The 23,566-nt window shown below is 45.5% G+C and overlaps 1 protein-coding gene across 1 annotated transcript in view; it reads left to right on the plus strand.

The window, feature by feature from the left end:
• Positions 1-19,738, plus strand: part of LOC309447117 (myosin-4-like) — a gene marked incomplete at both ends in the record, with an annotated part of 35,092 nt that extends 15,354 nt beyond the window's left edge. Inside the window, 20 exons of the mRNA XM_082067424.1 lie at positions 1,263-1,518; positions 3,396-3,638; positions 5,254-5,430; positions 6,073-6,218; positions 6,301-6,391; positions 7,157-7,546; positions 7,639-7,765; positions 8,182-8,300; positions 9,006-9,202; positions 10,013-10,196; positions 11,049-11,214; positions 11,967-12,091; positions 14,015-14,323; positions 14,410-14,613; positions 14,698-14,823; positions 15,922-16,092; positions 17,559-17,663; positions 17,743-17,838; positions 18,277-18,411; positions 19,265-19,738. Coding sequence (XP_081923550.1) covers positions 1,263-1,518; positions 3,396-3,638; positions 5,254-5,430; positions 6,073-6,218; positions 6,301-6,391; positions 7,157-7,546; positions 7,639-7,765; positions 8,182-8,300; positions 9,006-9,202; positions 10,013-10,196; positions 11,049-11,214; positions 11,967-12,091; positions 14,015-14,323; positions 14,410-14,613; positions 14,698-14,823; positions 15,922-16,092; positions 17,559-17,663; positions 17,743-17,838; positions 18,277-18,411; positions 19,265-19,738 — 3,841 coding nt within the window. The remainder of the gene's footprint in view (positions 1-1,262; positions 1,519-3,395; positions 3,639-5,253; positions 5,431-6,072; positions 6,219-6,300; positions 6,392-7,156; positions 7,547-7,638; positions 7,766-8,181; positions 8,301-9,005; positions 9,203-10,012; positions 10,197-11,048; positions 11,215-11,966; positions 12,092-14,014; positions 14,324-14,409; positions 14,614-14,697; positions 14,824-15,921; positions 16,093-17,558; positions 17,664-17,742; positions 17,839-18,276; positions 18,412-19,264) is intronic.
• Positions 19,739-23,566: the final 3,828 nt, after the last annotated feature.

Genomic DNA, 23,566 nt, shown 5'->3' on the forward strand with positions numbered 1-23,566 from the left:
CCAGCAATGCAGTATATGTCTCAGGCAAAAAACTGTCCTCAGGAAAGACCCTTAGAAACACTAGGGGAAACAGAGCAAGCACAAACTAATAGTTTCCTTGTTATAGCCTCCCAAATTCTAGTAATGGCTATTTATCAATGGAAGCATGCAGCTGGACCATGATATTTAGTATTTAACAGCGACCCTTTTCTCCAGGAATGAACTTACCATTTTGAACCTTTAAAGAACCCTCTGATGGAGATACCAAACAGAACAAGTGCAAAGGTTTGTCTGAACATGACGTTGTATGATAATTTCATTGGATCACATTGGTTTTGTAAGGAATGGCATATCATTTCTCTCTGCTCTCCTTTTCTTTAATTTTCCTTCATGGCTCAGTCACCTAAGATGGACAATTCTAGCTTGTACAGAGGAAGTACTCCATACTTTTGACCATCCCAGATACCCTTCACATTTCAGCTCTCTCGCTTTGAGATGGGATGAATCATGCAAAACTTAGAGTGTAGGAGTGGCAGAACTGGGCAAGCCAAGCAAACTTACTCAAATGTTGTTGGCAAGTGAAAGCTTTAGGGGGAGCAAGGAATGTGTAAATGTATAGGATGCTCTGCCAACCAGCTGCTTTCATGTGTAATACTCTGCAGTATTAATTTAGTTCAGGGGCTTCCTGAGCCAGGGATAGTTTCCAAGAATTCAATAACTCTTACTCAAGAATTTCTCTGCAAGGAATTGTCAGATCTCCCCTTGAACTATGGGCATCAACAACATTCTTTAGCATTCAGTCCCACAAAACCACTTAATTTTGTTTTCAGTTTCTGTGTCAGTAATTTCTGATATGGTATTTGCTATTCTGAGTGACCCAAAAAGCATCAAGCTGCCGTTTCCGCAATTGACAGTAAGTCTCAGATTCATAATCTCAGCAGCAGTACTTCAAGGACGTCAATTTTCACCCTGGTATCCACCTAAGCACTTGCACTTGCCTTGAGACTGAGGAAAGTCCCAGAGATTCCCAGGCAACACACCAGAGAAGTTTGTCTGGTTTGGAGTATTTCTGCCTCTTATATCCAGACATAGTTATTGTTCAGTCTACTGAACCAGTTCAAGGACCTAGAAACGACTCTTTAATAAAAGCAAGGGAGGTGAGGACAAAAGTCTCACACAAAATTTGCTTGAGGAAAACGCTGATGCTGTATGGCAAATAATAAGAGTTTGTTTCCAGCCTAAGTCTCATTAGCTTCATAAATGGTGTTTTCATGTGTTTTCAGAGAATCCATTTATATCATCCAATACAATGTAAGAGCATTCATGAATGTGAAGCACTGGCCCTGGATGAAGCTGTACTTCAAGATGAAGCCCTTGCTGAAGAGCGCAGAATCGGAGAAGGAGATGGCCAACATGAAAGAGGAGTTTGAGAAAACAAAGGAGGAGCTTGCGAAGTCTGAGGCAAAAAGGAAAGAGCTGGAGGAGAAAATGGTGACCCTGTTGCAAGAGAAAAACGACCTGCAGCTTCAGGTTCAATCTGTGAGTAACCTCCATTTTCACATTCATCCCATTTCCTCCTATTCTGCTGCTTTATTCCTTCTCTTTTCCATTGTCCTTCATAAATAGGCATGTAACAAGGTCAGATTCTCCACTGCTTTGTATCTGATCTTGTCATTTATACCTAAGCAAAGCGAGTACAAAGCACACATAGAACATTACCATCAGCAAGAACGCAAGAAATTCTGACTGGGCTCCCATGTAAACCCACTTCACTATTAAGCAGTCACCAGTGAAGAATCAGATGCAACGTATATGCAACGTGCTCCTAACAACAGTATCTGATTCTGAATGAAATACAGGCTGTTTCCACATCTGCTGACCATTATAATATGGAGCCAGGGCAGGGGAGCTTTTCTGTCAGAAACAGGACTGAAACTGTGGAACAAAGACTGATGCTTTTCTCTGGAACACTGCTGAGCAGAGACTGAAATTGCACAAGACATGAATACTGTTAGGTTTTAAAAGGTAATAAGATAGTACATGGGCAAAGGCAGCCTGGTGCAAGTGGACCGGTTAGTTGTTTCCCTGTTCTTTTGAAACCAGTTGGGTTTTGACAGGAGTCCTGTATTGCTTCAAGCACCGAGGCTGTAACTGTGCATGATGAACATCAGATTAATTATCTGAATCCTTTCTCAGAACTTCAGCTTAACCTCACCCAGTTTTCTGAGTTTATTTGTACCCTTCTTGGTGCTTAATGCTCTGTTCTCCAGAATCCGCCCCATTTGCAAGCATTTGGGGCTTCACTTTATTTATTACTCCTTCATAGCTGTTAAGCCAAGAAAACAAAGAAGCTCAGGTTTAACTAGATTAACTAACTTCCAGGTTAGAATGCCTTTTAAAGCACACAAATTTCAGACTTTAGAACATAAAAGAACTCCTAAGGTATGATAATTGCCCTCAAGTGTGCTGCCTGACTTTCTCAACTCGCAGCTTCTCACTGCTTCAGTACTGGAAGAGTCCTTCCTGTCTTCTTGCTAAGTCCCATTTTCCTGAGGGAATTTCTGTCAAGCCCACTTGAAAGATTCCTCAAGCATCGTTTTCTCTGGGTTTGTCCTCAGAAGATGCACACTCACTACCTATGGTTTTCAGTGCATTATTGGTTTCAGACAGAATCTGAGAGAGAATTACACATACCATCTTCTGTTACTTCAGTAATAGCTTTCAGCCATAACTCTTCTGGGAGGCAATGATACCTTTTCTCTATTCTGTTTAGAATGTATCATCACAGTATTAATTTAGACAAAATTTTATCTGTTAATCATCTGTCTCAAAATGTTACTTATAGTATAAGTTGCAGGCTACAATTTAGGCTGAGCTTGACCGTTGTCTTGGCTGAGAGATTAAAGAATGATGGGAGCAAGGTTAGCCTCATGTGAATAAAGTGGGAGAAGTTCGGGCAGAGACAGACTGATCTGTGTCATTAGAGTTGGAAGAGCTTATTAAACACAGAGTCATCCAACACTCTATGAAAGATGACTTTGAAATGCTATATGGTTTGCAAATCCACATCTAAAATCATGCTTCCATGAAATCCAGTTTGCTGCCCACCTATTTATCTCACTGATACCTTGTAGGTTCCTTGTTATGACTGAAGCCTGTGAGTCTATTGCATGGTACTGTAGTCAAACCATCTGACCAGCTGAAGTGTCTCTACTATGGGATTATGGTCCACTTTCCTAGCCATGACTGAGCAGGACAATTTCCTCGTGCTCAAATCATACACATTACTGTGATTTGCGTAAGAAATTCTTCCCTGACTTGTTTAATCAGTTTCCTGAAGATGGTGCTTGAAAAACATATGTTGCCTTTTGTCTTTTTTATGCTAAATAAGACGTGCCTTCGATGTGTTCTAACAGGAGAGTGAAAATCTAGCTGACGCTGAAGAGAGATGCGAAGGACTCATCAGAAGTAAAATCCAGCTGGAAGCTAAAATTAAAGAACTAAGTGAAAGAATAGAGGATGAAGAGGAGATGAATGCTGAACTGACAGCAAAGAAGAGGAAACTTGAAGATGAGTGCTCTGAGCTGAAGAAAGATATTGATGACCTTGAACTGACTCTGGCCAAAGTGGAAAAAGAGAAGCATGCAACAGAGAATAAGGTGACAAAGGAATTGGGGAATCATTCTTCCCCAGACAGTTTCCCATGACAATTTTCAGTTTCCCATGACCATTTTCAGTTTTGTGGAAAGCTGCAGTCATTCCTAAGTGCTCTGAATGCAAGTGTTATGTACTCAAGGCACAGGAGAGGGGTATTGCTACTTAATCACCTCTGACAGAATGTGGGGGTTTTTTTAATTATATCTTCCTCTTAGGAAAAATATACTTTCTGTGACAGTTCAAAATAGTTAAGAGGTCATAATGGTGCTTGATAGAGAATTGCCGTATTTGGCTGTTTACAGTCATAAGGAACCAGTGTATTTGTGTCTCCTGTGCGCAATGGAGGACTAGTATGCTTGTGAGTAGCTCAGCACAGAACAGCTATGCTGGTCCTTTCTCACATGTGTTGAGGAGAACCGATTTTGCAGATGTCAAATGTTTTCTTATAATTCTCTTATATTTAGAAGCCCAGGCCTCAGCTAGGATGGACATCCTTCCCTTCCATTGACTTGACGATATGACGAGCGTTCTCCCTGACTTCTAAGGTTGAGACTGTCAGTGTAGCAACATCAGGTGTGGCTATTTATCTCCCAGTAAAAGCACAGGTTTCTTCACGTGCATCTCAACGATCAATGTGAGGAGACAGAACTGAGATATATATATATTAGAATTCAAAAGCCGACGGCTGTGGTGACAGTGTTCAGTCCTGCTGTGGAAACAATACCAGCAGAGATGTAATTACAGCCTTGAGGTTCCCTTCACTGCCATCACTGAGAATGATGCTGGATCCTAAATTTGCAATTACAGATATGTTGGACATTTTATACGAATGCTTAGAGGAAATCTAGCTGGTGCTGGGTATTAGGATGAAGGACCATCTTATCAGATATGAGGGCCACGTAGCTAAAGCACTCAGCAGAGTGGAATACCCTTATCCCTGCTGTCAAGCTTCCCATCCGAATGAGACAAATGGGAGGCAACAGTCAGGCAGGCTAATGCACAGCGCCTGGTGTGTTTGAGATAAGGGTGCTGCTGTTCAATGCTCCATTGAAGGAATACATTTCCAAGATGAAGCTAGCAAGGCTGATATATCCAGTAGCCCAGGTAGAAGCCCCTGCCCTGAATTTGTGATCACCTGTTCCAAGGGCATAAGGTTCTTTGTCATGTTATCATGTTTCTTTACTTCTACAAAAAACTTAACATATCTTTGGCTATGCTTGGAATTTGATATCTTTTTAAATAACCTCACTTGCTGAGAATTTGTGGCTGTAAATAAATTTTTTGATCAAGAACAATTCAGAGGCTTTTTGTAAATCCCAGTGGGAAAAGGTTGAGGAGGAAAGTGACAGTCCAGTGCATGTTCCACTGTAGAATTCAGCAGGCTTGGGCTGGTAGTAAAAAATACTAAACCAAGAACTCCTACCATTGCAGGATCAGAGAGCTGTGACTGTCAGGCATGACACCTGTTGCTACCATCATCGTGAACAACACAGACCTTCTGTGGAGAGCATTTTGACTACATCCATGCAAGATTTTGCAAGGGTGCAGTCACTGCGTTCTCAGTCTGTCGTTCCTCAGGGTGCCCCCTCATAGCATGGATGTCGACTGTCTTCACAGGTTAAGAATCTTACTGAAGAGATGGCAGGTCTGGATGAAAACATTTCTAAACTCACTAAGGAGAAAAAGGCCCTCCAGGAAGCTCACCAGCAGACACTGGATGACTTGCAAGTTGAGGAAGACAAAGTCAGTACACTCACCAAAACCAAGACCAAACTGGAGCAGCAAGTAGATGATGTAAGAAAAAGCTTTTAGATTGTGTGGGTGGATGCTCTTATGGATTAGAAGAGACTAGAAATCTGTAGTTGAGAGTATAAGCAGCACCTAAAGCAGCGAAGCCAGCTCTAATTATTTCAGCTAATAAAACATTGGCAGTCGACAGTAGAATCCAGTACATGTCTCATCTTTCCCTGCCTATTTAAGCTATGTTCATTACTGGGTATTTCAGCATTGTAGGCTTTTGTGCCCCCTTTTAACCAATCGGCTGGAGCAGTATATCTGTGGCAGCTTGAAGTTTGCTGCAGAGTCACTTGTGGTCTCTTACTGTGCAGGGCAGATATACTCCAGCAAGCTATGAACACTGGGAACTTGTCAATATTGAGCAGTTTATATGCCAGGAACTTCAGGCACTGAAAAATTTGATCTCTGTATTCTTCAAAAACGCGCATTTCAACTGCACACAGCCAAGCTGTGGACAGCTTAATATCTCAAACCAAGGCGTGATGGTTGCTCTGATCTTGCAGCAAGATGTAGCATAGGGGAAGATGAGAAGCGTATATAGGATTGAATTAGTTTTTCTATTCAATTTCCAACTCTCGTTAAACCGAGAATAGTTACAAAGTATATTTTATGTGTTTCAAAGTATGTTTTATGGTTTAGCTCGAAGGATCACTAGAACAAGAGAAGAAACTGCGAATGGACCTTGAGAGAGCAAAGAGAAAACTGGAGGGAGATCTGAAAATGTCTCAGGATTCCATAATGGATCTGGAAAATGACAAGCAACAGATGGATGACAGGCTAAAAAAGTATTGCAGTTTTCGAGCTCTGAATTCTGAAATTCAGATTTTATCTTAACCGTATTGAATTTGCATTCTTGTTCTTTAACAGAAAGGATTTTGAAATTAGCCAGTTGCAAAGTAAAATTGAAGATGAGCAGGCTCAAAGTTCTCAGCTGCAAAAGAAAATCAAGGAGCTTCAGGTAAAGTCTAAGGGTTATTGCTGGTTTTAGTAGCTGGGCACAAGTTCCTTGGAATTAATTGATATTTTTTCTTAGACTGGTCTACAAAATATTTTCATACACATGACGAAAACAATTAACATGGACTCCAGGTGCTTTTCTCATCTTAGGGCATTTTTACAGAAACTCTGGCCTCTAATCATACATAACTACGTAAGAAATTTCTAAAGTGAAGCTTGTGGCAGGCTTTGAACATGGATCAGATACTGAGTTATAACAGTAGTGAAGCCACTAAGAATTACTTTTCGAAGAAAACAATAGAATGTGACATAATCTGTCATGAGAAGGACAGCTTCTCAATGCAGAGCCAGGAAGACAGTTTGCTTCAGTCCTGTTATCCCACGGTTGCCCATCTTAAGCTTTCTTCCATCCTGCTTACTGATGGAGAGAGGACACTGCTTTGTTTTGGCCTGAGCTTTGGGAAATTTCTAAGAAATTCACATTCCTTTACATTTTCCAGTGACGCATCACCTGTTTCTTCCAAAAAGTGCACAGCATGATGAATCCATTCTGAGCTATAACATAAAATGAAATATCAGATTTTACAGTCACTGTTGTTCCAAAACAGAATATTCCATGTCCTATGAAACAATTCAGTGAAATTTCTAGTGGTGCTTTACTTTCTACACTGATATAAATGGTTGGGAACGTTTGTTCTTTATTCCTTAATGATAATTTCAAATCTGTCTATTCGGAAGTCCTCATTTAACCAACTACCCTTCACAGGCTCGAACAGAGGAATTAGAGGAAGAAATTGAGGCTGAACGTGCAATCTGTGCAAAAACTGAAAAGCAGCGTGCTGACCTCTCCAGGGAGCTGGAGGAGATCAGCGAGCGCCTGGAAGAAGCAGGAGGGGCCACGGCAGCTCAGATTGAGATGAACAAGAAGCGTGAGGCAGAGTTTCAGAAGATGCGTCGCGACCTGGAAGAGGCCACGCTGCAGCACGAAGCCACGGCTGCCGCCCTGCGCAAGAAGCACGCGGACAGCACAGCTGAGCTTGGGGAGCAGATCGACAACCTGCAGCGAGTGAAGCAGAAGCTGGAGAAGGAGAAGAGCGAGCTGAAGATGGAGATTGACGACTTGGCCAGTAACATGGAGTCTGTCTCCAAAGCCAAGGTTGCTGCATAGGAAGAAACATTTCTCATCACTGCTATTGTTCTTCTGAACAACTAGATGAGCTAAAGGATATGCTTTCTGTCTCTTAACAGAGCAACCTGGAAAAGATGTGCCGAGCTCTCGAAGACCAGTTCAGTGAAGTCAGAACCAAAGATGATGAACATATGCGGCTAATTAATGATCTGAACACACAGAAAACACGACTACAGACTGAGCATGGTGTGTGCCTAGATGAAACGTAATGGTCCTGTGCCAAGTACTTAAATACGCTGTCTGAATGCCTGTGTATTCTGTAATATATTCATCACTGGGTGATCTGACAAAACTCAGACTGTAGAATTTCCTCCTGGTGGCAGTCACAGAGACTCCACCCACAGAAACATATAACCAAACCAAAAGAAGCACTGTCAATCAAAATTAATATGTGAGTTTGTGATCAGTTCATGCCCTTTCCTTTAATGCCAACACAACATTTATCTCTGATAGCTTTTTCCTACTGGTGGGAATGAAATTGCTAGTCTCCCTTCATTTTACCACATTATATCTTGTAATCACTTTCCATATGGCTAGCTCTTCTCATTTTTATGTTTTATGTCTCATATGTCTGCCTAAAGAAGTAAATCTTTTCTCATTAGGTGAACTTACTCGGCAACTGGAGGAGAAGGAGTCCTTGATTTCCCAGTTGACTCGAGGCAAACATGCTTTCACTCAGCAGACTGAAGAGCTGAAGAGGCAACTAGAAGAAGAAAATAAGGTGACTTGTTTTAATTTGGACCAACAAATCATAAAATAAATCAATGAGCTAAAACAATAAATGAGATTTCTCCTCAGAGGAAGGTGGAGATATCAGAATGATGAAACTTTTGAACTTTGCCTTGGAGTAAAACACAGAGAATCATAGAATCATAGAGACATTAGAAGTGAAATAAGGAGGACAATTTAAGTCCTTTTTATCATGCTATCTGAAGTCCAAAAGCATGAGATGAGTGAAAGAAAATAGCTCTGAGTGCATACCTTACCAGTGCAGGAAACCCCCAAGGCAAAGAAAACAGCAGCAGCCAAAAAAAGGAAAGAGAGACAGAGTGCAAGCTGACCTAGGGTTAGATAGGAAAAAACAGTTTAAAGTTTCTTCCACTTTCAAATAAACACGAAACTCTACCTGAAAAGCTTACGGAGAAACTTCTTGAGAGATAATTCCCACCTTGTCTGTCGCCTGAAGCACTTGGTGCAGATGTGTCCGAGCAGCACTGTCCCAGACAAGATGGACAAGCGCTTGATCTTGTTCAACAATATCAAGACCGAAACACAGAGTCCCTCATGTTATTCACTTTGCTCATTCTGTTACTCTCACAACTGTTGCACATGTGCAGTGAGATGTGAAATTTTTACCAAAATGCATTAAAAAAAAATTCAGTCACAAATTGTTAATGTTTTGATTTTGTATAATTCTAATACGCAGGCCAAGAACGCCCTGGCCCACGCCCTGCAGTCTGCTCGCCACGACTGTGACTTGCTCCGGGAACAATATGAGGAGGAGCAGGAAGCCAAGGGGGAGCTGCAGCGTGCGCTGTCCAAGGCCAACAGCGAAGTGGCCCAGTGGAGAACCAAATACGAGACTGACGCTATTCAGCGCACGGAGGAGCTGGAGGAGGCCAAGTACGGGAAGGGGTGGTCTGGAGCAAGTAGAATGATATTTAAGTATAAATGTGAGAGGGAACTGGAGGAAACCAGAATATGCTTGTAGTGGGAATATGCAGAGCAGTGTGCTTTTTAATGTGTTAGGAGTGAAAAGGGGAGCGAGTAGAGGTTTAAAGGAGGAGAAGGAGTAGCAGCTTGGGAGTGTCTACAGAAAGGAGAATTCCAGTGCATTAACTATAGAGTTAATCATAGTAGCTGAAAAAGCACATTCTTTACACTTCCATTCTTTACACTTCTCCCAGGCAGTCAGCAATAGGACAAGGGGCCATGGGCTTAAACTCTGCCAGGGGAAATTGAGGCTGGAGATTAGAAAGCAATTCTGTGCAGAGAGAGTGGTCAGGCATTGGAATGGCTGCCCAGGGAGGTGCTGGACTCGCCGTCCCTGGAGGTTTTTAAACTGAGATTGGACATGGCACTTAGTGCCGTGATCTAGTAAACGGACTGGAGTTGGACCAAGGGTTGGACTCAATGACCTCTGAGGTCTTTTCCAACCCAGTCGATTCTGTGATACTGTGATTGTTGAAACTGTGTTTCTAGTTCTTCTCTACATTGGTATAGTCAACCAGTTGGGTAGGTGTTGTCCCAGCCCGTGCACCACTCCGGCATGCTGTGTCAACCCTGGCTCGTTTTGATGCTCTCTGTTCACACCACCACAGCTTTCTAAATTGCTCTCTTTGCCCACCTCTCTCATGCCAAACTCCCTTTCTGTCCATTTTCTGAGAATGATAGAATTTTCCTCCTCTCAGCATTGATTGTCTCATCCTTCAGAAAGAAGCTTGCTCAGCGCCTGCAGGAGTCGGAGGAGCAGATTGAGGCTGTCAACTCGAAGTGTGCTTCACTGGAGAAGACAAAGCAGAGGCTGCAGGGGGAAGTGGACGACCTCATGATTGACGTGGAGAGGTCGAACGCAGCCTGTGCAGCATTTGATAAAAAGCAGAAGAATTTTGACAAGGTTCATTCAAAGTGCCTGCCAGATCTGAACACCCTTAGACATTTGGAAGGCCAGGCCAAATTCTGAAATTATGAAAGTTCTGCCCTCACAGTAAGATAAATGACATTTTATCCAAAGCAAAGCTGTGGTAACCACACAATGGGACACATAGTAACGATGATGTGACAGTGTGAGTAACCCCAGATGACCACAGCAAACAATAAAGTTGTTTTCTGATAATTTTTAAAAGTGTTAAGTCTTCACAAGGGAGACTGGGAGGATCCATCTCTAGTCTTTGATCAAGCAAACTGAGCAGGTATTCACATGCAACCTAACAAGCCCTGGCTTGCAATCGGGTTAGTTGCAGCCTTCACTGCCTTTAATAACATTTAAAATAATCAACACTGTATGACCAAGTGATGTTGCATAGCCTTTTCCCTAGCCCAGCCTGGTGTGGGTGAATTAAGTGAATGTGCTAAAAAAGATCCCCCACAGGGCTGTGGTACCAAACTCAGGAGACAATCAGTAGAACATGATCTTTCTTGGTGGGCTGAGTGCAAGACCACTAGCTCCTGCAATAATAAAAAGACTCAGACAACCTCCAGACTAACCTCACTGTGTCCAGGCTGGTGCCAAACCAAACTCCTGCCTGAGAGCTTGAGGTATGTACTAGTGCTGGCTGAAAAGGATAATTTAAGTAGCTTCCACCAAAAGAGCAAGAGTATGTATCACAATGAATCGATTGTCACAGGCAGAGAACAGTGCAAAGTAAAAGACCGTAAGATGGGCCATGCCTTTGGGGTTCTTGTCCTGTAAACGTGCAGAGACAGGAATGTCGCAGAATGGGTCATTCCTATGCTCCTGTCGCTCCAGGTCCTGGCTGAATGGAAGCAGAAGTACCAGGAGAGTCAGGCTGAGCTGGAAGCTGCGCAGAAGGAGTCTCGCTCTCTTAGCACTGAGATCTTCCGGATGAAGAATGCCTATGAAGAAATGCTTGACCAGGCTGAGACTGTCAGACGGGAGAACAAGAACCTCCAACGTAAGTTCAGATTACTATCAGCTGGGATCCACCACGAGTCCTAAGATGCTTCCGTGTTTCTGGGCTACCAGAGCTCTGCCTCTTCCCAGGGTTTTGTTTTTCATGATTTTTGCCCAAAGCTCAGGTTAGGCAACTTTCTTTCCTGGTCACCTGTAAGCACACACCTACAGCTCATTACAGCTTTCTACTTCCTCATAGTATTCCCCTACCTTCATAATTCCATTCATGGACAGGGACCAAATTAACTGAATGGACAGAAATTACGATGAAACCAGAAACTCTTTTTTTTAATCAGATTACTTCAGTCAGTGCCATTAGAAAAAATCTGGAGGGCTGTTGTCTATCTCCTGATTATTGGAGGGCCATGTAGCTGTGGCATGGATTGGTATTTAATAAGAAAAATAACTGTATAAAGGAAACACAATTCAGTTCCTTTTTGTGAGCTGAATGATCCCTGGGGTGTACCTAAGGATACAGAGCACTCAGACAGGACTGTCTCTGGAGATGTCACTTCACTATCCAGAGGAGTTTGCCATTATTCTGAGCTCACTCTAGGTGGTCCCACTCATTTTCAAGTTTCACACTGAACTGGAAATAGCAGGGAATCAGAAATAAAGATTGTACACAAGACAAGACCTATTATTTCTCCTCACTGCTGCATTATCTCTTCTGTCCCTCCCATTGCCAAACAGCGACCGCACGTGCCATGGACAACACTATCTAAGATGACTTGAGTGTTTTTTGTGTTGCAGAGGAGATTTCTGATCTGACTGAACAGATTGCTGAATCTGGAAAAGTTAATCATGGGCTGGAGAAAGCAAAGAAGCAAATTGAGCAAGAGAAGTGTGACCTTCAAGCAGCATTAGAAGAAGCAGAGGCAAGTGTCCTCAATAAGGAGGTTTGTTTTTAGAGAGATCATGAACGGAGGAAATTTGGAGGTTATATATTCCTGTTTATCCTGACACTGTCACAAAGGTGGAGTATGGAAGCACAAGCAGACCCAATAGCACAGGGATTGCTCCTCTCCCATACTAATGTAGCATTCCTTGCTGTGCTATCATGCACAAAAAATCTCAGTCCCAGACTAAAATTGAGCTCATTTTGCACCCCTTGTTTGAGCTTGCTTCTGTGAATGGCTGAAGAAAGTTCATTTGCATTTCAAAACTCTGACCATTTTTGCTTTCCAGTCAAATTAACCAAGGATGTTTTTGGAGCAGGTCTAATCCATACTTAAAAGTCTTCTTGATGTCACCTCCTGTTCAAAGAAAGCTGAATGCTGAAGAGAATTAAGATTATCTTTCTTCAGTTCCCCTATGTTCAGTGAATGGGAGACAGCAAGACATTCAAAGAGGAATCAGTTTGCAGCACAGGGGTTCTGACAAATATGGAAATGCTGCTAAATCTTGGAAGTGCCACTGATACACTGACATGCTTTGCTGACACACGTTGCATGCCAGGTCCCACAATTCCATGATTTCTGGGTCTTCCTTACTGCTTTTGGCTGTCCCTCAGACCTTCAAACTTTAAATCTTACTTTTTTCCCAATCCATGCCAGCTTGCAGTTCCTTCGGTTCCCTCTTGTCTGGGTTCTGCCTTTTGTTCCCTATTACCCTCTTAGTAAAGCTTCTATTATTTCTGTATGACCATATCAGATTCTCCACAGAATATCTTTGAGAGCATTTAACGGAGCTGCAAATGGTATACCTAGGGCATGCCCCAAACACAGAGACACAGAGTTATCTTAAGTTGGAAAGGGTTTCTGGAGGCCTTTAGCACAACCTCCTGTTGAAGACAGGGCTAATTTCAAAGTTACATTAGGTTGCCCTGTGCCTTGTCTAATCGGTCTTTATCGTTTCCAAGGATGGAGATAGTATTGCCCAACAACTTTTTCCATTGCAGGATCATTCTCATGGGAAAGCATTTTTATCCTTACCTGCAGTCAGGAATTCCCTCGTAGCAACTTTTGATTGTTGCCTTTTGTCTTTTTGCTGTCCACCATCAAGAAGAGCCTCACCTTATTTGTTCTGTAACTCCCCTTAGGCAGACAAAGAAGTAAAAAACAACTGACACGTCTAATCTTTAGATCTCAGTAGATGGGCAGGTAGTAGGAGCAAGAGTTATAGTGGCCATGCAAATTCATCTGCTCTAATTTATGCATCTAAATGTCATCAGTCTAATCCCGAATTAGTCATTAGGCTCATTCTAGAATCAAAAAGGAGAAATAAGCATCTCTGGAGGGTCTGTTCTTAAAAGGGATGCCAAGGCTACATCAACGGTTTCATTCTCCGGATGTGCTTATTTCTGTCCACTGGTTGTAAAAGCCTCAGGTTTTTAACACCTAGACATTTGAAGCTGGAGAATATGAGTGTCAGAGTGAAAAAGCTGTATGGAAGGGGAACATGCCCCCATAGTAACTCGGGTGGGACTAAGTGCAGAGCCCCTAAGCAGAATTCAGCATGGAGATGCAAGAGAAGACAAGCTTCTTCTGAGCATGAGGCTTGGCTGTCATATTTTATGTTTCCAAATGTTTTGTTAGCTCTGCAGCGTCATTGCAGCCCTCAGTGCCCAGACCTTGTGGCACTGGAGGCATTTTCCTAAGGAGTCCTATTCCTAATTTCCTGATTAATATCCAGCTGAGGTGTAATGACTCTTGAGTATAGGAATAGCAGTCAGCTTTTTCACAGCTAGGCTTTTTCTAAAGGCAAATAGATCGGCATTACTGGCTGCAAAGTGCCAAAATTCTGCATGGGCATTTCCCAGTAACGGACACTACAGAGAGAAATTATTTCAACCCTGGCAGGGCTCTTTAGAATATGAAGAGGGAAAAATCCTACGTGTTCAGCTGGAGCTGAACCAGCTGAAGTCAGACGTCGATAGAAGGACTGCAGAGAAAGATGAGGAAATTCAACAGCTGAAGAGGAACCATCAGAGGGTATTAGAGTCTATGCAGACCACGCTGGATGCTGAGATCAGAAGCAGAAATGATGCTTTGAGGCTGAAAAAGAAGATGGAGGGAGATCTGAATGACATGGAAATACAGCTGAGCCATGCCAACCGGCAGGTAGCAGAGACACAGAAGCACCTCAAAGCCGTGCAAGGACAACTCAAGGTAGGGACCACAGGGGCTACCGTCCTACAGGTCTTTGTTGCTCAATCTGCTTGCCTCTGAGTCTTACGGTGCTTTCACCTTCAAAGGATTCCCAGCTCCATTTGGATGATGCTTTGAGAGAGAATGAAGACCTGAAGGAGCAGCTTGCTATGGTAGAGCGTAGGAACAACCTGATGACAACAGAAATGGAGGAGATGCGAGCTGCTATGGAACAGACAGAGCGAGCCCGGAAGGTTTCTGAGCAGGAGCTGACGGACGCCAGCGAGCGAGTGCAACTTCTCCACTCGCAGGTATTTGGTGTGTCCTTTACAACAGACATGTGGGGGTGGCATGGAATGGGGTGGGAATGACCTGTCTTTGGGCTGTCCCAACAGAACACAAGCCTCCTCAACACCAAAAAGAGACTGGAAGTGGACATCAGCCATTTACAGAATGAAGTCGAAGACAGCATTCAGGAAGCCAGAAATGCAGAGGAGAAAGCAAAGAAAGCAATCACAGATGTGAGTCCTCTTGCTTGCCTGTCTTGTGTTCTATACTCCTGCAGTCGCTTTAGAAAGGCAATTATTCAATGCAGGGACAGAAAACATTGGTGACACAATCCCTCCCACATGGGCCTCACACAGTCTCTGCCTATTGCTTGCTATAGAAGACCCCGTCAGTCTAGCCCTCTGCTCATGTTCTGCTAGCAGTCTGTATTGGAGAAGTGTCCTGTCTGCCCTTCCCCATATCCACATTCACTTTTGCTTCCAGGATAAATGTAACAGACAGGATAGACCAGGGGGTGGCAAAATTGTAATAGGAAAAAAGTAGTCTGAACCAAGCCCTGTTTGGATACAGCACAGAAAAGCAGAAATTAAGACTAAAATCATGCATGTTTCTATATAAACGCTACACATGTAAGAAATAAAACCAGAGAACGGAAATGTCTTATTTAAACAAGGCTACAGTTCCACAGCATCAGAAGAAATAAGTCTTAGGACTATACAGGAAAGGTATATGAAAAAGGAAAAGGAAATGGCATTGCACGAAGTCACGGTGTGCCTGGCCCTGCAGTGCTGTGTCTAGCCCTGGCTGTGTGACAGTGGCAGGGTGGCCGGTCCCCCTCTGGCCTGTCACACCGCTGACAGCTATCCATCCCAGCTTCCAAAGATCTCAGCAGGCACAAGCTTTTCATTGCAGTTCGAGATGCTCAGGGTCATTTCATCATCAAAAACTCCTTAGGAGTCTGACTCTTTGGCAAATTTAGGCACAAAATGGTCAGATATCCAAAATCTTTTGGGACGCCAGAGATGCAGAGTACTACCTGGTAATAATCCAAGGTGCCCCTAAAATTCCACTGACTCTTGAAAATGAAACTTTGGTATTGAGTCATTTGCATGCCTTAATTATTTTTTTTCTTGTCATCGGCCCTGCTTGTTCTGCAAGGCAGAGTAGTTTTAGAGGTACAGATACTGAGAAACAGCGATCCTCTTTATACAACAGACCCTTAGCACAGCCACGGGCACTGTCTGAGTGAGGCTGATGTTGCTACCAGGGACAGTGCAGACCTGCCAGGGACAGGGAAGCACATCTATAACATACCTGTGCACTGCAACCAGGCAGCCATGATGGCAGAAGAGCTGAAGAAGGAGCAGGACACCAGCGCCCACCTGGAGAGGATGAAGAGGAACCTGGACCAGACCGTGAAGGACCTGCAGCACCGTCTGGATGAAGCTGAGCAACTGGCGCTGAAGGGCGGAAAGAAGCAACTTCAGAAACTGGAGGCCAGGGTATGGTGAAGACAAGGGTAGGCTAAGGCTGTCAAGTTCCTGATTGGGCCCTTGGTTGCTGGAGCCTCTTGGGAAGGTTACAACAGGGACAGCCTCAGGTATCTCCAGCAGGTTTGATGAGAGTTACACCGAGTAGTCAAATGTTGCACTGTGGGTAAGGAGCTTGAGAATGACCTCATAAAAACTGAGTGGGCAAAAATGGGGGCAGATGAACATCATGGTAGACATACATGGTAGCTTATCTAGGGAAAAATAATTTTAAACATACTTACTTGGAGATGAACTTGGAACTAGCTCAGCCAGGAGATCTCAGTCTCATCCATGACAGGCCCCAGAAACCGCTTGTTCAATGTGCAGTACAAGGAAAAACTCAGAAGAGAAAAAAATTTGGGCTTCATTAGGAAAGGCACTAAGAACAAGACAGCGAGCATTGCTTGCCACTATATTAAATGTACCACATGCACTTCTGGTCTCTGCAAGTCAAGAAGGACCTGACAGAGATGGGTCCAGCAAATGGCAGCTGAGTGGGTGGAACCTTATGAGGAGGGACAAACAAGGCTGGGACTCTTCTGTTTGGAGAGAAGGTGGCTGAGGGGGGGAAGGTACCAAATCATGACAGCAATGATGTGTTCTGAATGGTTATTCATCAAAATGCACAATATGAGAAGAACACAAGATGCAGATCAGGACACCTTCACCTGGAGATCAGTTTAAAATAAAAGTAAGCACTTTACTGAGATTCTGGGACCTGCTGCCATGGGAGGCTGCACAGGCAGCCGGTAGAAGGTTCCACAAGTGATTAGAAATCAGCAGGTTTATAGACATACTAAGGGAACAGGCACAGAAATGCCACCTTACACCTCTAATCTAATGACTGTGGAAGCTGGACAAGTGTGAGGAGAGTAGATAGGGGCCAGGTGTCCAAGCTGTCCCTGAATACTATGTGCTGCTGCCCCTCCCGGAGACAGAGCATTGGGCTGGATGGACCATTGTCTGACCCACTTATTGCACTCTTCAAATATTCCTGTTTCAAAATACAGGGAATTAGTGGCTCTTGGCTTTGGAAGGGAATATCCACATAGTACTAAAAACATCGGTGTCCAGGTTTGACTTACAGAAACTACAGAAGAGGCATGGAGCTATGGGAGGTTGTTAAGGGCTGTTCAGGAGGATGAGCTGGGCTTGAAGATAATAAATGAAACAGATTTTCCCCATTTACCTGGTGAACATTGATAGAACCCTCCCTCCCCTGTTTTACTTTCCTCTTCTCTGACAGGTTTAAGCCTAATTTTGATTATAAATGTCCTGGGTATGCACAGCTGAGTTCCTTCTATAAATAACTACAGATTCACCCACTAATTCACAACCAATATAGCATGGTGAGCAGTTTTTAGCTAGTCTGGCCCCAAGAAGCAGCTTCAGGAAGCTGCCCCCCTTGCTGTCTTCACCATGACACTGTGTTTCAGATTAACGAGTTAGAAAACGAGCTTGATGCTGAGCAGAAACGAGGAATAGAGTCATTGAAAGGTGTTCGCAAGTATGAACGAAGGCTGAAGGAGCTCACTTACCAGGTATTTCAAATCCTCTGCCCTCTTATGTGCATCACCTCAGTCCATCTTCTAAAGCTGACTTGATTTTCAATTCCCACAGTCTGAAGAGGATAAGAAAAATATTCTCCGACTCCAGGACCTGGTAGACAAGCTGCAGCTCAAAGTGAAAGCATACAAGAAACAGGCAGAGGAAGCTGTAAGTGCAGGACTCTTTAAACCACTGTGGGCCCTGGGTGGAGTTTTCTAAAAGGTCTAGGCTCCCCAAGTTAATTAAAACAATTGAATACTCACTTTGATAGCATAGCAATAGCCACTGCCTTCAAATAGTCCTTATGTAATAAAGACTTATGGCTCACAACAGAGCAGGCACAGCTGTAATTATCCTGGAGTTGTTGCATTTCTGGAACCACACTAGCTAATTTTCCCAGCTGGAACTCATCAGGACTAATTGTTCTGTCCCCTGCTGAGTGCTCCTGTTGCTGACAATACTACATAGAAATGCAGAGAGTGCTGGCAATGCAGGGATGCAGTTGTGAGCGACGTTACTGTGGTGCAGCCATGGGGTCTTTAGTTAACAGTAACGGGGCAACATGAGTTTGTGTCCATGTCACTGATGGCACTGCATGACTTTCAGGAAGAACAGGCAAACACTAATCTCTCACGATGCCGCAAGACCCAGCATGAGCTGGAAGAAGCTGAAGAACGAGCTGATATTGCTGAATGTCAGGTTAACAAGTTGCGAGCCAAAAGCCGTGATATTGGAGGACAGGTGAGTCGGAGGGCTGCGGAGAAGGACCATTCCTATGCAGCCAGTGCCACAAAAACCCTTGCCCAAACACCTGGCAGCCACAGCTGTGTTGCTCCCACTCTTGCACAGGGGTGTCCTCATAAAGGAAGGCCAGAAATTGGCACTTATTCAAAACCAGTGGGTTTTGAAAGGCCTTGAGGTGCCTCCCAAGAGACAGACCTGCTGTGATCAACTCTAAGAATCCAGGTCTTTCAGCAGAGTGGGGAGATACTGGTTCTTTGCCAGGAATGTGGCAGAACATTTGCAATAGCCACAGACCAGAAGCAACCCCACAAATAATTCTGTTGTTCCAATAACCTCTACAATATCTTTCTTTTTTTAATATTTATATTATTTAGAAATCTGAGGAATGAGGTGTCCCTGACCAGAACTGCGGCAGGCTCGCCTACAATAGAGGCATCAGTGCATCCAACAGAGATATAAATTACTTCCTTCAAGTAACTAGGTGTGCATGTAACTAATCTTTGACGTGGTCCTATTTAGCCAACCCTGAGTAGAAGCTGTGAAAGACAAAAATAAACTCGGGTGATACTCTGGTGACTGTAAGGACTATCAATTTGTTATGAGATCGGCAGTGAGCACCTGTGAATGGATGCAGCAGGTACAGCAGCAATTTCCAAACTCCAGGTGATGTCCCGTGCAGGGAAACGTGTTCCCAGGGCAATGGGAACACACTCCTCAGGTGTTAAACATTCATGGTTTAAACGTTCATGCTTGAGAGACGCTAACAATACATAAGAAAAATATAGAAAAGATACCTCTGTGAGGCTGTAGCGATACCTGCGGCTTGAACTGCTCTGTTCTGCCGGCGCAGCCCGCGGCAGAGGGGGCCGGGGAGTGCGAGTGCGTGTGCGAGTGCGTGTGCGAGTGCGTGTGCGAGTGCGTGTGCGAGTGCGTGTGCGAGTGCGTGTGCGAGTGCGTGTGCGAGTGCGTGTGCGAGTGCGTGTGCGAGTGCGTGTGCGAGTGCGTGTCAACATGTGCGTGTGTGCAGGCCAGGGCCGGCACCGCTCCCCGCGGCGCGGGAGTGGGAGCTGCTCCGTGCAGCGGGGCAGGGAGGCCGGGGCTGGGTGTGCTCCGTGCAGGCTGTGTGCGCGGGGCCGGACCGCAGGGTCCTGCTCCCGCCGCCCCGAACTCCCCGGGACTCCCCCGAACTTCCCGCCTGCGGGGCCGCAGAGGGCGCTGGGGACTAGACCGCCACCAGGCGGCGGGAGCCGGGCCTGTTTCTAGGCCCGCCGGCAGGGGGCGCTGCCGCGACGCAGCGGCGCTGGCGGAGGCGGGGCCGGGGTGACCCCAGCGCCGGGGCGGCCCCGCGCGGGGCTGAGCCGGGCCGGGGGTTCGGGGGCTCGGGGCCGCCCGGCCCGGGCCAACAGCCGCTTTCCGGAGCGGGGCCAGGGCCGAGCCCTCTGCCTGTCTCCAGGCTGCTCCCGTCCGGGACTCCGGGCTCGGGCTCTGGGCCCAGCCCCGCCCCGGGGCCGCTGGTTCGAGCCCGGGTGTGCGGGGGGAGCGCGGGCTCCGGTTCCATGTCCTGCCCGGGTCGTCAGTGAGCCCCTTGGCATCGGCTGTGTGAAAAAACAAAGAGTTTCTGCAAAACAAAAATGTTCAGGAGCACATTAAGAGCTTCAGACTTTTCATCTTAGATGTCCAACATTTGCTGTCTGTAGGAGCCAGTCGTTGCCATCGGCTCGTGATCAGCCAGGCTGTCGTGTCCAAGCAAGACAGCGGCTCTGGCCATTTTCCTGGGTCTCTTTTTTGCTGCTGGGCTCAAGCGCCATCCCCACTTACCAGCAGGTCCTCCTGGGACCTGGGGGTCCTGGGGACAGCATGGTGACCATGAGCCAGCACTGGGCCCTTGTGGCCAGGAAGCCAATGGGACCTGGGGTGGGTTAGAAGGGGGTGGTCAGTAGGTCAGAGAGGTTCTCCTGCCCCTCTGCTCTGCCCTGGGGAGACCACACCTGGAATATTGTGTCCAGTTGTGGCCCCTCAGTTCCAGCAGGACAGGGAACTGCTGGAGAGAGTCCAGCGCAGCCACCAAGATGCTGGAGGGAGTGGAGCATCTCCCGTGTGAGGAAAGGCTGAGGGAGCTGGGGCTCTGGAGCTGGACAAGAGGAGACTGAGGGGTGACTCATTCCTGGGGATCAATATGGAAAGGGGGAGTGTCAGGAGGATGGAGCCAGGCTCTTCTCAGTGACAAGGGGACAAGGGGTAATGGGTACAAACTGGAACACAGGAGGTTACACTTAAACATGAGAAGAAACTTCTTCCCGGTGAGGGTGGCAGAGCCTGGCCCAGGCTGCCCAGGGAGGTTGTGGTGTCTCCTTCTCTGCAGACATTCCAACCCGCCTGGACACCTTCCTGTGTCACCTCATCTGGGTGTTCCTGCTCCATGGGGGGATTGCACTGGATGAGCTTTCCAGGTCCCTTCCACCCCCTGATATCCTGTGTTTCTGTGATTCTGTGTGTTTCACACCCTGTCACCAGGGCTGGCTGTAACCCACGTGCCACCTCACCAGTCATCCTCCCCTTCACATTCGGGGTCCCTTGTGCCAGTCGTGTCTCTCTGATGTTGTCCCTGCTAATGCCCCGTCAGACGGTGATCTACCATCACTGCCTGTCAAGCTGATGAAAATCGCCTTCTTGTTCCTTTTCACCTGCTCCATGACTACCTGACATCATTGGCTCTGGCTTGTACATCCTTCAGCGTGGCATCTCTGTTGTCAGAGATGGATGTGGACAGCCCAGTCACAAATACAGCAAGTCTGTGATTTGAACTGTCACCGTGTCCAGCGCTCCCAAACTGGCAGATCCTGCCCACGCTCTCACATGACGTGCTCTGGTTTTTGTTGCACAGCTGTGCACATTAGGACCACGTCTGCCCCAGCCAACAAACAGTGCTGTGATAAGCACAATGCTAGCACACAAACCAGTAGATTAGCAGGGCTGATCCTTTTGTTAAGTACAAACCTGTTCTCAGTACTTTTATTTGTGCATAAAGAAAGAAAAATGGAAAGAATGAGAAACTACTGCATGGCAGGTTTGTTCTGCAGGAGCGGTTTTTAAGGCTATTTTTTCTTAAATATGGTTATGGCAGCAAACATATTTATGAAGCTAAAAGAAAAGCCTTTGTTTGGAAATTTCTTTACACTCCCAGAAGCTTCTAGATGTGCTTTGTAGTTGTCATTAGATCTATAGAGCTCCCGGAGTCCTCTGCTTGTCCCAGTATACCACGAAAGGAGAGATAATGGAATGACCAGGTGCGTGTGCATTACCCAGGAGCCAGCACTGGCTTGTTCTTGGCGTGCTGGCCAGCAGTAGGAATGATCCCTTTGTGTGATCACCTGTCTCCACAGCAGTATTTCAGTGAAGCAGACTGTTAGGTGTTTAGGCCATACATTTCATCACTGGCTTACTTTGGTGGCCACAGAACATGTCACCTTGCTCACTCAAGACAGATCTAGTCAGAAGTGACAGAGGTGACAGCTAAAGACTCGGTCCAAATCTGTGCTACTTGCCACCTCTGTGCAGAGGCGGAGTGCGCTGCCCAAGCTGACGGTTTGAACAATGTTCAGGTTAAAGGCTTGAATTGCTCTTAGACTGATGAAAACAAAACAAAACACCCCCCCCCCAAACAAACAAACAAACAAACAACACTAACAACAACAACTCAGTGTTCAGTAACTCCACAGAGAGACCGAGCAGACAGGAGAGCTGCTTTGGGCCTCCAGAGACCGGCAAGAACTTGAACGCACGTCTGTGCTGAGCAGGTCCAGGGTCCGCTGGGCAACTCTAAACTATTCCCAGCGCACAGATTTTTGTGTTTATGTATCTCTCTGCTTAGTTATTGCCACTAAATGTGGAAGATGTGCAGGTGTGTGGGTGTGTGTGTTAGCGTTCTGAAGAGAATCAGATGGTTTCTGGAAAATAGGAGAGGCACTGAGGGGACAAAAAAAATGTCACCCCCCAAAAAAGCCCAGAAAGGTGGAAGGAAATTGAAATAGGGCAAATGCTAGGCTTTCAAAATAAACTTTTTAAATGTATTCAAGAACAAGAATTGTACAATTTTTCATTTACTGGAACCAGAAGTAGCATGAGATTTACTTAGGAAATAAAAAAGGACAGACTCCTTATTTCAGACCAGTAACAAATAAGCTCATTAAGAAAGCTGGAGCTGTATCATACCTCAGTGTACACTGAGAATAACTCTTACTAGTTTGCCTATCGGTGAAGTCAGATGAGGATTGAAACGCTGATTTAAAAACACGCCATGCACACACAGAGCTCATCCCCTCTAGGCACGGTGCCTGCTGCTCCTTTGAGGTCCTGGGGGCACGATGGATATGGGATTTGTTCCAGTGGCCTGCAAGATTCTCTTTCAATCCTGCAGGGTTTTGCTAGGAAAAGGGTAAATTGTGCAGAGAATTACAGCCCTTTTTCTTGTGTCTGTGATCGACATCGGACCTTGTACAGCTCTGAAAACATTGTGCAGAAAAATGAGATTTCTCAGGTATGAAACTGGGACCCCCTGTGCCACTCTTGGTCTGTCTTTGTATTAGGAGATAGCCTAAGCACAAGAGAACTCAGGGTTTGACCCTTTTTAAATCACATGATTCACCTTATACATTTGTTCTAATTCTACGAAATAAGAAACCCTCTTGATATGTTCAACCTGGGCCAAAACAACCGCATGCATCAGCATAGATTGGGAATTGACTCTGGGGTACAGCCCTGCAGAAAAGGCCTTGGGATTCTGGTGGAAAACAAGCTGGATCTGTGTCAGCAGTGTTATCAGTGATAACTCACCATCTGGGGTAGGAAGGAGCTGGTGAGTAGCCAGCAGGTGGAGGGATGTGGTTATTCCCCTCTGCCTGGCAGTGGCAAGACAGCATCTGCCATAAATACTGTGTTCAGTTTTGGCAACCGACCCTCGCCACATAGACGAGACATCAGCAAACTGGAGAGGATCCAACAAAAGCCCCCGGTACGGTCAGGCGGAGCACGAGCCGCGTGAGGAGCTGCAGAGGGAAGGGGGTTGTTTGACCTGGAGGACAGAAGGCAAGCGGGGGATCTGTTTGCAGACTAACGCTGCTGAAAAGGGGGTTGCAAATTAAGATGCATCCTG

This window comes from Streptopelia decaocto (assembly GCF_964273445.1).
Source record: "Streptopelia decaocto genome assembly, chromosome: 16".
Classification (NCBI taxonomy): Eukaryota; Metazoa; Chordata; class Aves; order Columbiformes; family Columbidae; genus Streptopelia; species Streptopelia decaocto.